Raw genomic sequence first — 12,843 nt, forward strand, 5'->3', positions numbered from 1 at the left:
GGTCTCCGTCTCAGTCGGGGATATGCTCTTGTGATGCTATGCAGTCTCCCATGAAACATCTTTCAAGGAGCTACGCTCTGCAGCATTGCATGGTTCCACCGTGTCGGGAGCATATAGTGACATGGTCTTCATGTATCCAGGCTAGAGATCAATGTAGATTATTAGAGAATGAGCTTGTGGCATGTGTGTGACTGATGATATGCAGTACAGGCTCTGTCACCAACTTAAAAAACGGAACGTTATTTTGTAGAATTTCGCTTCAACCTCACTGAAAATAAATTCACACCCGCTCCTGGTGTTTACACCTTTTTAGGAAATGTTTACACCCCACCGTTTTTGAGCACCTGCACCGGTGTAGTTTCAACACCAAGCTTTGGTGTAGGCATACACTGAAGCCTGGTGTAACACCAGGCACATACACTGGCGTATGGCGTTAAATCACTGTAAGTACACCAGTTTGTGGTGCTACACGACGTCTTTACACCAAAAAAAGGTGCTACACCATTAATTTGCACCTTCTTTACGGGTACCAAACAAATACCTTTACACCAATGTGTGGTGTTAGTAGCCAATTGGGTACACCTCCTTCCGGTGTTGTGAAGGAGATACACCGGTGTTTGGTATAGCTGCAGCTCGATGAATTAGTATATATATATATATATATATATATATATATATATATATATATATATATATATATATATATATATATATATATATATATATATATATATATATATATATATATATATATATATATATATATATATATATATATATATATATATATATATATATATATATAATACTAATATATATAAATATATATATATATATATATATATATATATATATATATATATATATATATATATATTTATATATATATAAATATAAATATATATATATATATATATATATATATATATATATATATATATATATATATATATATATATATATATATATATATATATATATACTAATATATATATAAATACTAATATATATATAAATATATATATATAAATACTAATATATATATATATATATATATATATATATATATATATATATATATATATATATATATATATATATATATATATATATATATATATATATATATATATATATATATATATATATATATTAGTATTTGATGATGGAGCGAACATGAGCGTAAAACACAGACAGTAAAGGCTTAAAACTGACCCTGGCGCGGCGCGGAACGGCCGATCGCTGCATGCTTCTGATCAGCAGACCGACCATGCGTTTCGCTTTGGCGACCGTGGCATCTACGTGACCTCTTATTTATTTTATACACTTATTTATCTCACACTTATTTATCACACTTATTTATCACTTATTTATCTCACACCACCTCCAGTCTCCACACAGCCCCGCATCACTCGACTCAAACTGAAGCGCGAATCAACACGCCGCCGTTCATTTGAATTTACGCATGTGCACGCGCAGCCGCTCGCGCTGGCCGGCGGCCGGCTGACCTTGAATCCAAGGCCATATCCGATCCATGGTAACGGTGCTAGTAACACCGTTTAGAGATCAATGAACTGGGAGCTACACCATTGTGTGGCGTATGCGATATAACGTCTCTGTCACGGGGTGTTGACACCAAATGGTGGTGTTATTTATCCGTAGCGTCGGTTGGTCTGAGGTGGCATTGGTGTTAATTGTCGGTGTTGATTTTGAACACCGATTAATTGCACCATTCTTCGGCGTTACACCCCACAGTTACACAGTTGAGTTGTGTTACACCCTACCAAAACGCCTCTCATTGGTGCTTATTTTCGTGTCACCGGCACGCGAGTGTTAATTTATTTTCAGTGCTGTTTTACGAGTTTCTTCAGTAAGCTTGTTGAAGATATAGCCTCCATCTTTTCCGTCACTAAGCAAATTCACAGCTAAGAGCTATTACGTGTTTCAACGACGGCAGACAGTGCTGATCATACCAATCGTACCAATTGGCGTGGCTTCGTGTGCGGTCCTCTATGACAGGGTGCGTAGCAGCCTCACTAAGCGGAATCCATTACCTTGCGTTTAAAGCTTATTAAAAGTTAGCCTGTAGCAAGAAAGAGGAATTAGCGTGGCCGGTTCCAGGGGCAACATCGTCGGAGTTCTACCACGAGCTGCGCTTAAGGAAGCGCTCATTATAGTCGGTGAGCAGTTTTAAAATGCCGCGGTCCTTTTTGACGGCGAGGAATGTGGCCAGCCGAGGACCCGCAGGTGCTCGGCGATCACGTGGCGATACAAGGGTGTCCGTATGTCACTCGTCGCAGACTCGCCCCCAATCAGCTGCTGATCAGCGCAGCCAAAAGAATGAACCAATCAAGAAGCTACCGTGCTTCTGCTAATTTACCGTTCGGTGTTCGGTATTTAAACACAGGTCCGAAAATGGCTTGTTTGTCAAATCTCTTTCGGGTTGGTATGCCAACCAAATGCCAAAATAGACGAAACTACCAATAATACGATGCATTCCGAATGCCAGTGAAAACCTCAGACAATAGACAGGTTCAGAGCTCATATAAGCAGCATTTTATTTATCATCATGATGCGTAAACAAAATATGACCATAAGATGTTTCGAAGCTGCACTTCGTTCAAACACAATTTAGGTTGTTTGAGCCTGAGTATTATATCTTCTCAAAAATATAGCTGTGTTCGCGCAAATCAATGCATTTTGGTTCATTTATCTGAAAAACTTCAGATAGTTACCAATCATCTTTAAGAGCCCAGCTCGGCTCAGGTTGACCCTATTTGCTAAAACCTAGCAATCGATTCAAACCAAGTAAATCCAAACACGAGCACGCATTACACTCAAATTCAGTCTTCCCCAATCACATCCCGTTAGAACAGTGAGGCAGGCTCTTTGACTCCGACAGGAGTCATCAGACAGCAGCACAGGGACTAGGGAGCATTGATGACGGCAGGGGCGTGAGGTTTGCCACGACAGGGGCGGAACTCGACAACGACAGGGGCGGGAGTTGATGACGGCGGGGGCGGGGAACGACACCGAAATCGACAGTTCGCCTCCTCCCGCGCGGTCAGCACCCCCGGCCGACACCGGCGCACACCGGCACACTATCTTGCAGCCGAATCGGGGCACACGGCCGACGCTCTAGCCGGCGGACTCCTCCACAAGCCGAGCCGGCGGCCGCATGCCGCCAGGGAAGGCCCACCGGTCCCAAGGCCGGAGACCAGACCGGTCAGTGGTAGCGGCGCCGCCGCCGCTCGGTCAGAGTGCCGCCGCCCGTCGCCCGCAGCGGTCGCATCGCAGCAGTGCTCGCTCGCTCGTGCGCGCGCGCCACAGAGCGTTTGGTGGCAGTGACTTGTGCCCCGCCGGCTCGGCGACGCTATGTGCAGCGCTATGGTTCTACCGACACTAGGCAGGACTCTCTTCAGGTGAGCACGCGCCGGCGAGTCCAACAGACACTCTGGTGCTGTAGGTCATGGTGGGATAATAGTCGGTGCTGGGGGCTCTCCCAAAGTGGGATGATGCATGTTTCATGAGGTCAAGCCGTCGCCGTCAATACTGGTCGTGAGGTTGCTGGTGATCAGGTAGGCCTCAACATATTCTATGCTGACATTTCTGTGGAATGCGTTGCATCTTATCGACTAATGTAAGTGTAGAATTCATTTGAAGGTAATTAAATATGTACTGCATATTACATTGCAACATTGCAAGCAAAACATCAAATCTGAGGCAGGTTTAAACAGTGCTTTTATACGTTTCTACAAACATGCTCTTTGTATTCATTGACACCACTGAACGTAATTTTAAGACGGTGTATCAGTTGAAAGATACATTATGTAAGTGGGTCAAAACTTTTTGATGGGCTTCTAACATTTCTTCACTAGACTCCAATTGAATACAAACAGTCTAAAAAAAGGAACATTGGCACTTACACACATCAAAATTCTGAGTCACTCGCAGACCGGTCTCTGGCTCATGCCTATCGATGTCTGCTCACGCATACAACTTACCTGCAATCTCCTGCAAAATAACCACCAGGAAGCAGCGCTGAACAACACAATATGCTCACACCATCAAAACGCGCAAGCAGTTGACGTCAAACAAAAACTCATGCGGCTTTCAACAAAGGCTTACGGAGTATCCCAGGCCATTATCATGCCGCTAGTCGATGTAATCACGCAATTGCACTGTCTTGTGCACGGAACAACAGACCATAATCACTTGAGCCACGTTTTTGCGATGCGTTGTTCTTCCTTGTTGCCAGCCCCGGTGATGGCAGAAAAGAGATGGCAGCTGCTTGCAGAAAGTAGGGAAATATTTGCTTAGCCATTGCATGACAATCCAGGGACAATATCCAACGGTATCTGTTTTTATATACCTATTGGAGTGATTGATAGCATAACGCCAATCATACAATGGTCATGACTAGTAGATCCATCGACTCCCATCCAACAAACTCCGTGAATCAAGTAGCATCAACCCACCTTTTGGCTCGTCACAAAGGAACACTTGATCACACGTCGAGCCGTGGGTGGCGGAAGTCCGGACTCGTCATTCGATCTACCACACCCCGCCCCGTCAGTCACATTATCATACCATCTCATCCCGTTAGTCACATCATCCCGGGCGGTAGCGTCACAGCACTGTACTCCGGCGGGGGCGGGGGCGGGGGCGGCGGCGGCCTTCCGACCGAACCGGCACAGCCGCCGGCGGACCGGGAAGTGGTCGGCCCGCAGTCGGCTGGTCACTTTCGCCGCTGCCCGCTCCTAATCACCGACCGGTGGGGGTGGTGCCGGTGTAGACGGCGCGCTAACGGCCGGCACACACGGGCTACACGCGGCTGGCGAGTGCCAGACCGGCGACAGCTGTATGGAGATGCAACTGACGCCGGGCCCGACTGAAAATGACGGGATGATGAACAGGACTGAAAACTGCAACATTTGCATCTTTCTTTGCGAGCAAATTTCTGGGCTAGATTGACTAACCCCGTGAGCATTTGCTTTTAATGCAGCTCAATTAAAAAATGACAAAAAAAAATAAATCCATTGCCGCACGACAAAATTCACTAAGATTCATTCCAAGAACTGAAGCCTAATCCAATTTATTCATCAGGTAGGTTCCAGTAATAACATAAATCATCGTAAAATACGACACTTCCCAATTTTTCATTGTCAACGCTCCACTTTAGCATTTATCGCCGTTGTTCGCGGTGATCTAGCATCCATGTTCAGCTCCGGGAATCTGTCATTTTCAGGCATTAGCACGGCTTCTGTCTAAGATCTTCTCAGGAAAAATATCGGACCCTCCGCCCGTTCGCCGTAGGCAACAGCGGTCGCCGACAGCTTACAAGCATTTTATTGGCAACATGAAAGATGACATTGGTTAGACCGGCTGGAATGGCGCAGTAAAAATTCAATCCGACAAACGTCCAGCTACCGGCCCCGGTCGCCCCCAGGCTGAGGGATTGAGCCACGGCAGATGAATCAAAAGGCGCTGCCGTAGTACCAAGTGGCTGGCACGTAAAAATCAGACCTAAATCTGCTTGTAATTGACGTTAATGGGCCGTTAGTGTGCATCTGCCAGATCCGACTGCAGATGCACATCTAACTTATGGTCAGTTGATATGCTGAGCGGACTACCGCGTCAAGAAAACTACTGAGTTGTTAATGCAGATTGTACTAATGAGCATACCATGACTTACGCATCTGATTCAATGTCATATCTATTCATATACAAGGCAACATGGCCTCTAATAACGCAGATAAGCAGCATATCAATCATTCCCATGTTAAACATCACCCGAAGCGCGGACACACTATCGTGGATTATGCATCATTATCTGGCCCCTAAAACGCTCAGCACGAGGCAGCTTTGCCAGTGCTATCGGCAGATAATCCCTTGCCTGCTGGATTCCACGCAGAACAGCCCCGTATACCTGAAATAGCAAGGCTTTGCGTAGTCTAATGAGTCCCGCTTCACCGCTGAGATCTGCGCGACATACCGGATTGGGCCGAGGGTCGACGATGTCGTCCTCAGCCCTGACCGACCTATGACGTCATTGGAGCGGAGTGGACAGTCCGCAGTCCGGCTCTGCAGCGGGGGAGGGGAGGGATGACGCATTTGCGCGCTGACACAAATGCGTCAGCGGCGGCGGAAGGTAAGGCGGGCCTCAGAGACACGGCCAGACCACGCTAGACACATGCTAGGACCGATACCATCATGAATGCAGACAAAAAGAAACCTGCCCCAGACTGGCCGGCCGAGCGCGTGTCCTCTTCGTGATGACGCGAGGTCCTTGGAGGCAGACGACGGCAGTCGTGAGACTAATGCGACACTAATCGACTTTGGATGGCTCCGCACGGCTTTAAGCCGCGCCGGTCGTGGCGGCTATGCGGATGTCCACTCGGCAGTCATTCTCATAGACTCCTGCAGCCAAGGCCTGGCTGAATAGCTTCCGTGTCACTGTGTAAAATAAACCGGATTTACAGCCGGGCTGAGTTGTCTAGCAGGTACTCAACTGAGTGAAATCTCGCTTTTTTGTCCTCATTTCCACCTAGTAACATCAGACGCATACATATACCAAATTCAAAGTCCTATTTTTGCTGCAGGTTTAAGTGCATTATCGTATGCGCCTTGATCTACCGCTCTTCACCGTCTCGCAGGCCTTTAGCCAAGCGGAGGACGGCGGACGTCACCTCCTGCGATGCGCATGCGATTACCAAGAACACGTGCCGTAGAGATGAGGAGAGATATCATCCTATTAGTTCGTATTAGGCTATGTTCCATTTCTCCCTCTCTGCTCACGACGGCTGTGATGCAATGTCTTGCTGCAGGATTTACATTGTCAAAGCGCGATAAACCTCGAGAAGAACCTACAAAGCAGGCGTTCACAATGCCGAAGAATGTTGTTTGGCATCGCGAAAACAATGGTAAACATCCTAAATCAATTTACCATGGCTGTCGCAAAATGAATGAAGCTCATAAGAGTTAATTACCTCAAAGCACGCGGTCGGTCTTTATCCTGGAATCTTGGTGGCGGTTTCCTTGCTTGTTCCGGCAGCCGGCCAATGGAAGCCGGTTGTCGGCGATGGACTGCATGCATGCTACGTATGCGAGCTGCTGTGTATCCGCGAGCCTGGAAGGCGCGACAGGCCGATGACACGCAGATTAGCCCAAAAGGCGGATCACGCCCGGCCCGCCTGACGAGTGGTGTAAAAATCGACAGTCGCTCCGACTGTTCCCATGTGGGTCTGTGTGGCCGCCGGCGATCCCGCTACGAGCTGTCCGGTGGCCAAATGCCGACCGAAATGTTTCGAAGAATGTTCTGTCCTCTATGGCGTCAGGTAGTGGTAAATGTAAACTTTCAGAAGCACATATGGCGCCTATGTGTGGGTCAAAGCTAATCGGTTATTTCAAGCCTGTACAATGCACCGACATTTATCGGATTTCTTGTCATTAATCTAGAGGGTCTACTCGAGGGAAGAACACGGATGAAAAAATCCAAGGCTTCCATACGCATCATCCACGCAGGCTGGCCACACCCAGCACAGAACGCAGCTGAGCTTGATGTCCTGCCAGCCGGAACCTGGAAAACACCTCCGGTCGTTCATGATGCACAACTATCTCCATCTCTGGGTAATCCTCGCCCTCATTGAGCATTCCACATGGGGGAATACCAATGACAGGGTAAGCTATAACCGGTGCCACCGTACGGATTAGGCTCAGTTGGTAGCAGGCGCCCCTCGCGGCAGCACGAGCGGTCATCCTCAGTGGCTCTTGGGTACGGCGGGGTCATGTGTTTGGAACTCATGGATCCTTGGCGTCCTTCCACAATATTCAACAGCGGGCCTCACTGGTGAGTGAATGCGACGTGGTCTTAACTTGAACACATTCATATCACGCACATATAAAAAATGGCGTAGCGATAGAGCGGCTAAGTGAGGCTTCGGTATTTCTAAATGCTAGCTGGCCCACTTTAGCCCTTTTAGTGGCAGGTGGGGGTTTGTCACTTCCAGGCTCTGCTTGAATATCTTCGAAATGGCGAGATACATGATGCTGAAATTTTGGCCTTTTTTTCTGAAAACTGATTTCTCACATAGGTACTCTCAAAAGGGTTGTATCTTTGACATTGGTCGCTGCGGGGCCCACTTTTTATGTTTTTCTCTGAGATATTGTACGGCAACGCAAACAAACGGGATGAGCAGCACTCTGGTCCTCTTTCTTATTTGGAGAAATTTTGTGGACTTTGCCGTTCAACTTATTTCAGTAAATATCGATAGGTACACATACAAATATGAATTGGCAAGCAGCGTAGATCCGTATCTACAATCATAGCTGGTTCAAATAGCCATTACACCCATCTGTTCCTACCCACGCTAGTCAAGTCACACTCGACTGCTTGCCCACCCGCCTGCGGTCGCCGCCCGACCCGGCCTTCGCCCGCGTGTCTCTCAGCTGACCGGCTCCAAAAGGGAAATCGGAACTGCTGGCACCACGCCAGCTCCGCGGCGGTCGCGTCGCGTGCCCGCGGACCATCGCCCCCGGGCGAAAAGTGAGAGTTGACCGCCGGGCCGGGCGGCCGGCCGCGGCTCGTGGAGGGGAGAGGGAAGGGGAGGGAGTCGGGCCACCTGAGGACTGACGGGGCAGGTGGGAGCCGCCAGTGACGCTCTTAAACGGGTTCAGCTCTGGTAAAACCACCCACTCCTCCAGATACAGACGGAGTAAAAATGGTGAAACCTCTGTTGCTGACCACGACAAAGAAATAGACCAACCCACAGTAAAGCAGTGGATTAAAACACAAACGCAAAATAAAAGAAATAATTCTTCTCCCACACAATATGTTAACTTCTAATACAGAAGGCTTTACATAAGCCTTTTACTTTCATTAACTTAACACTGTTTCTAGATTGTAAATATGATGTATGTGTTACTATGCATCTGATCCCTCTTTAGTCTGCTTCTCACGTCTCTTCTGTGCACCTCGCCTAAGCTTTCACAAATCCAGATGCTACACTTCTCGCCAGACAATCCGCGGCCTACGACCACAGTCGTCACCTTGCAGTCGTGACACCGCTAGCGCCAACGGTCCCGTGAGACACAGTTTTCGCCGCCAAACACCAACAGCCCACGGTCACGAGTGTCTCCTGCAGACGGCGCGGCACGTAGCGGTCCGTCCTCTAGCCGGCTCGTGGTTCTCGCACAGTACGGAGAACGCCGGCTACTGGATAAAACCCGGGACGCCCACCGCCGCTGTAACGGTCAGATCACGTCGGCCCGCGCGGGAAGTAGCGCTCGTTTCCTATAAATCGGCACGAAACTTCGAAAAAACGTCGGTTTACCGGTGTGATCTTGAGACGGCCACGGAGCGGTCGGTGCGGCAGCCGGTCAGGAATTTCATGATCCGAGCAAAGGTCACTGAAGGCGATGGAAAGATAACGTTTCCACAGGCAATGTCAGCACTCTCAGCCAAGTCCGCTTTGCGGTCGCCGCCGCTCGACACCGTACATGACTCCCTGTATTATTTCTGTGTGCCGTGAGAAGTATCTGCAGCAAATGCCGCCTTCTCCAGACTGATCCTGATCCACACAAATAAGGCAGCTTGTCGCGCTGCAGGACTAACAGAAGCAGTGTCAAGCTTCCCGCTAGTCTCGGCTGCACTGCTAATGTTTTGACATGCACACGGGAATCCCCTTTTGAATAATTTGACCCGATTTACATATATGTAATGGTTTACAAGGCTAGAGGCATCTAGAGTAAACACCTTGAATCTGATTAAATCAAAAGGGAACAGAAGGCGACAAGATGAGCCATTTTCTATCGATATATGGAAAGCAAATGAAGCATTCGTTTGACGCTGCGATCTGACCATGTGTCCCTCTTCTCTCGCAGGAACAACGAGCAGCAGCTTTCGAGCAGCGTGGGCTCCGGTATCGCCGCCGCCGACACACTGGGCAAGACGGAGCCGCACGCAGAGTACGACTTCTACAACCTGGCCGCCGGCGGGCTGGACATGGACTCGGACGCCGACATGTCCAACAGCATCGGTCACATCCTCAGCACCCTCGGCTCGCAGCTGGGTCGGGCCGCCGACCCGGCGCACCACACCGGCTTCAGCAGCGAGCTCCGACACTGGCCGGTCGATGAGAAACGCGTCAGCGAGCCTATCTGGGGTGAGGAGGTGCATCATCACCAACAGCATCACCACCACCACCATCAGCATCAGCAGCAACAGCAGCACCAGCAGCAGCACTGTTACCGGTCGTCAGAACTTCCCAGCTCCCCGGACCACTTCAGCGACTCCGGCGCCGAGCTCTTTGACTCTGACTCGGACGTCCGGACTCCGCCGCAGCCACCTCAGACCGACTGTCTGCCCTCGCCCCAACCACCGCCGCCTCCACCGTCAACCACCCAGCTGCGGCCCCGCATCAGCTCACACGAAGATGAGGAAGACGCGCTGCTCGGTCTGCAGGCTCTCCATGGACTGCAGCCGCTGCACCCCGGGTCAGGCATCGCAGGAGGTCACGGTCCGACGCAGACACACGACGTTGACCTCGACAAGATGGTGACGGACTACCTGGGAGACCCGGAGGAGCTGTACCAGCAGGCACTGCGGTTAGACGAGCTGGCCGCCGCTCTGACCCGGGTGAGCCCCTCCCCGGCCCCGGCTACCCCGGTGAACGACAGCCGCCCGCTGGGCCCGGCGCCTGCCCCGGCACGACCCAGCGCGCGCTGGGCCGGCCCAGAGGGAGGTTCCTCGATCCTGGAGGGAGTGCTTCGCGGCACCCTGAGTCCGGCGACGCGGGTCACGTCGCCACCCACCCGACCACTGCCACACTGCTACCCGCCCGGTGGCTTTCACGGGTACACGAGCGGCGGCGGCCTGGCGCCCGTACCCCCGCAGTACCCGTGTGACGCCCCCGCCGGCAGCCCGGTCCGCATGGACTGCGCCCTGTCGCCAGTAACCGGCTCTCAGGACGTGTTCAGCCCACCAGGTCCTCTGACCTCGCCCCAGTCGCAGTCCAAGAAGGAGGCCGCGCGGAAAAGAAAGTACGCCAAGCGGAACGTTGCCGAGGGTGATGCCCCTCCGTCGCGCGGGCGTCTCCTGCACTTCTGCCACATCTGCAGTAAGGGCTTCAAGGACAAATATTCGGTGAACGTGCACATCCGCACCCACACCGGCGAGAAGCCGTTCCAGTGCAACCTCTGCAACAAGTGCTTCCGGCAGAAGGCGCACCTGGCCAAGCACGTGCACATCCACAGTTCGCCCAAGACGCCGCCGGCCAAGCGCTAGAGCGAGCCGGTGTGGTGGGGCGATGCGTTCTGATGCGGACGCCAGCAGTGTTACCATGGTGTGAAGTTACCGTTTAGCTTAGACCCCTGTCTGGCACGCCACTCAGGAGCATGGCTGCCGAGCTGACGCTGTGATTTGTTATCGGGGCGTGCCCGCGCGACCTTTCTTTGTTCTTGTTACGCGTGCGTGCTTGTGTTAATGTTAAACTCTTGTGTGTGACCGTAGGTGAGGCAAGGCCGATTCAGGCTAGATTATTTTCACAAAGAATCGTGAAAAGGCAGTGCCTTGCTAGGTGGTGTGGTCATGCACGACTGACACGGGGTCATCATGCCCCGCTGAGCGCTGCATAATATTCAGACACTGAAGGGGGATCGGATTTCTGCGGCGGCCGTCGCGGGCCACATAACTCGGGCCAGCCGGACTCGTTTGGCCGTCTGCCATGGGAGGCGCCGTGGCTCCTCTCCCCCCTGCGACACAGGGCGTCCTCCGTCGGTAACTTCCGCAGCCGGCACCGCCCTACGTAGCACACTGCAGGCAGAGGCGCCGCGCCGTGGCCGGCAGTGCGCGCCGCTCCAGTACAAAGTGCCGCCGGCGGCGGACGGTGCCACCACACCCAGGGCGTGGCAGGTGGGCCCGACACCCACCCCGTCCCCTGTACCTACCGCCGGCCGAGCCACCAGCCGGCCGGCACGTCTATTCAGAACGGGAAGCATTGCGCGGCGCTAAACACTCAATAACACCGGGAATTTTTATCCGTGCTTTCTTGAAGCATTTTCTATGGATTGTATATGAAATTAGTTGAACAATGGTCTGCCAGATTCTTTACAAAATATTTGAAATGATCGCACCGCAGTGCTTCCCTAAACGTTTTGGTGGAGGTGTATATTTATATCGGTATTTTCAATGCTCCGACGAGATAGATAGCAAGATTGAAAAATGCGACTTGGTTGCCAATATCCTTTTCTTACCACAAACACCAAAACATCGACTCATACCAAATTTAAATATCCTAAGGAAGGACATGCGTAATTGCGCATCAACACAAAATTAGCAGCTCACGCTTTTAAGAAATGTCCCTCCACACAATGCAACAGCTAAGAATGAGAGCTCAAAGTTACCATTATTGCCCCAGAATGCTACATCAGAAGGACTCGGTTGATGAGAACACGTATCTACCTATGTAAATTTTTGCATAGAATCTTCAAAAGGAAGTATGGGGAAGTATTTTACCAATCTTGTCAGATATTTTGAAAAGAATGGCTAATTTATTCATTCTACCGGGCTTCTCAGAAAAGTTAGACGATTTTATAACTAACGTATTGAAGGGTGTAACAGTGTAACAAAACATAATTGGGTATCACCTAAAAGCCTCATCAAAGACATTTCGTTTGAGGGGATTTCGTTCTTCGGCAGTCGCCTTTCTGAGCCGCGCCGAGGTCATATTCGAGATGATTCCCTTCTTGCTCGATGTACAGTTTAGCCCGGCGCAGCGCGACCTCTGCTGCAGCACGACCCACGGAAAGCTGCAGACGGCACACCGCTGACTTCACTGCATCCTT

General features: G+C 50.4%; 1 protein-coding gene across 1 annotated transcript; it reads left to right on the forward strand.

The window, feature by feature from the left end:
- Window positions 1–3,176: 3,176 nt before the first annotated feature.
- Window positions 3,177–12,554, forward strand: LOC122391847 (sal-like protein 2). Its single transcript, XM_043386149.1, has 2 exons — window positions 3,177–3,422; window positions 9,883–12,554. Exons 1-2 carry the CDS (start codon window positions 3,376–3,378, stop codon window positions 11,282–11,284), a joined length of 1,449 nt encoding a protein of 482 aa, XP_043242084.1. The 5' UTR covers window positions 3,177–3,375; the 3' UTR covers window positions 11,285–12,554.
- Window positions 12,555–12,843: the final 289 nt, after the last annotated feature.

The sequence above is a fragment of the Amphibalanus amphitrite genome, unplaced genomic scaffold (genome assembly GCF_019059575.1).
Source record: "Amphibalanus amphitrite isolate SeventyFive unplaced genomic scaffold, NRLGWU_Aamphi_draft 000458F_arrow, whole genome shotgun sequence".
Classification (NCBI taxonomy): domain Eukaryota; kingdom Metazoa; phylum Arthropoda; class Thecostraca; order Balanomorpha; family Balanidae; genus Amphibalanus; species Amphibalanus amphitrite.

Excerpts from the sequence above, each read along its gene's own strand:
- LOC122391847 (XM_043386149.1), top strand. The coding sequence starts at position 3,376 with ATGTGCAGCGCTATGGTTCTACCGACACTAGGCAGGACTCTCTTCAG. Across the intron at positions 3,423-9,882 it reads CTAGGCAGGACTCTCTTCAG|GAACAACGAGCAGCAGCTTT; the intron begins GTGAGCACGCGC and ends CTTCTCTCGCAG.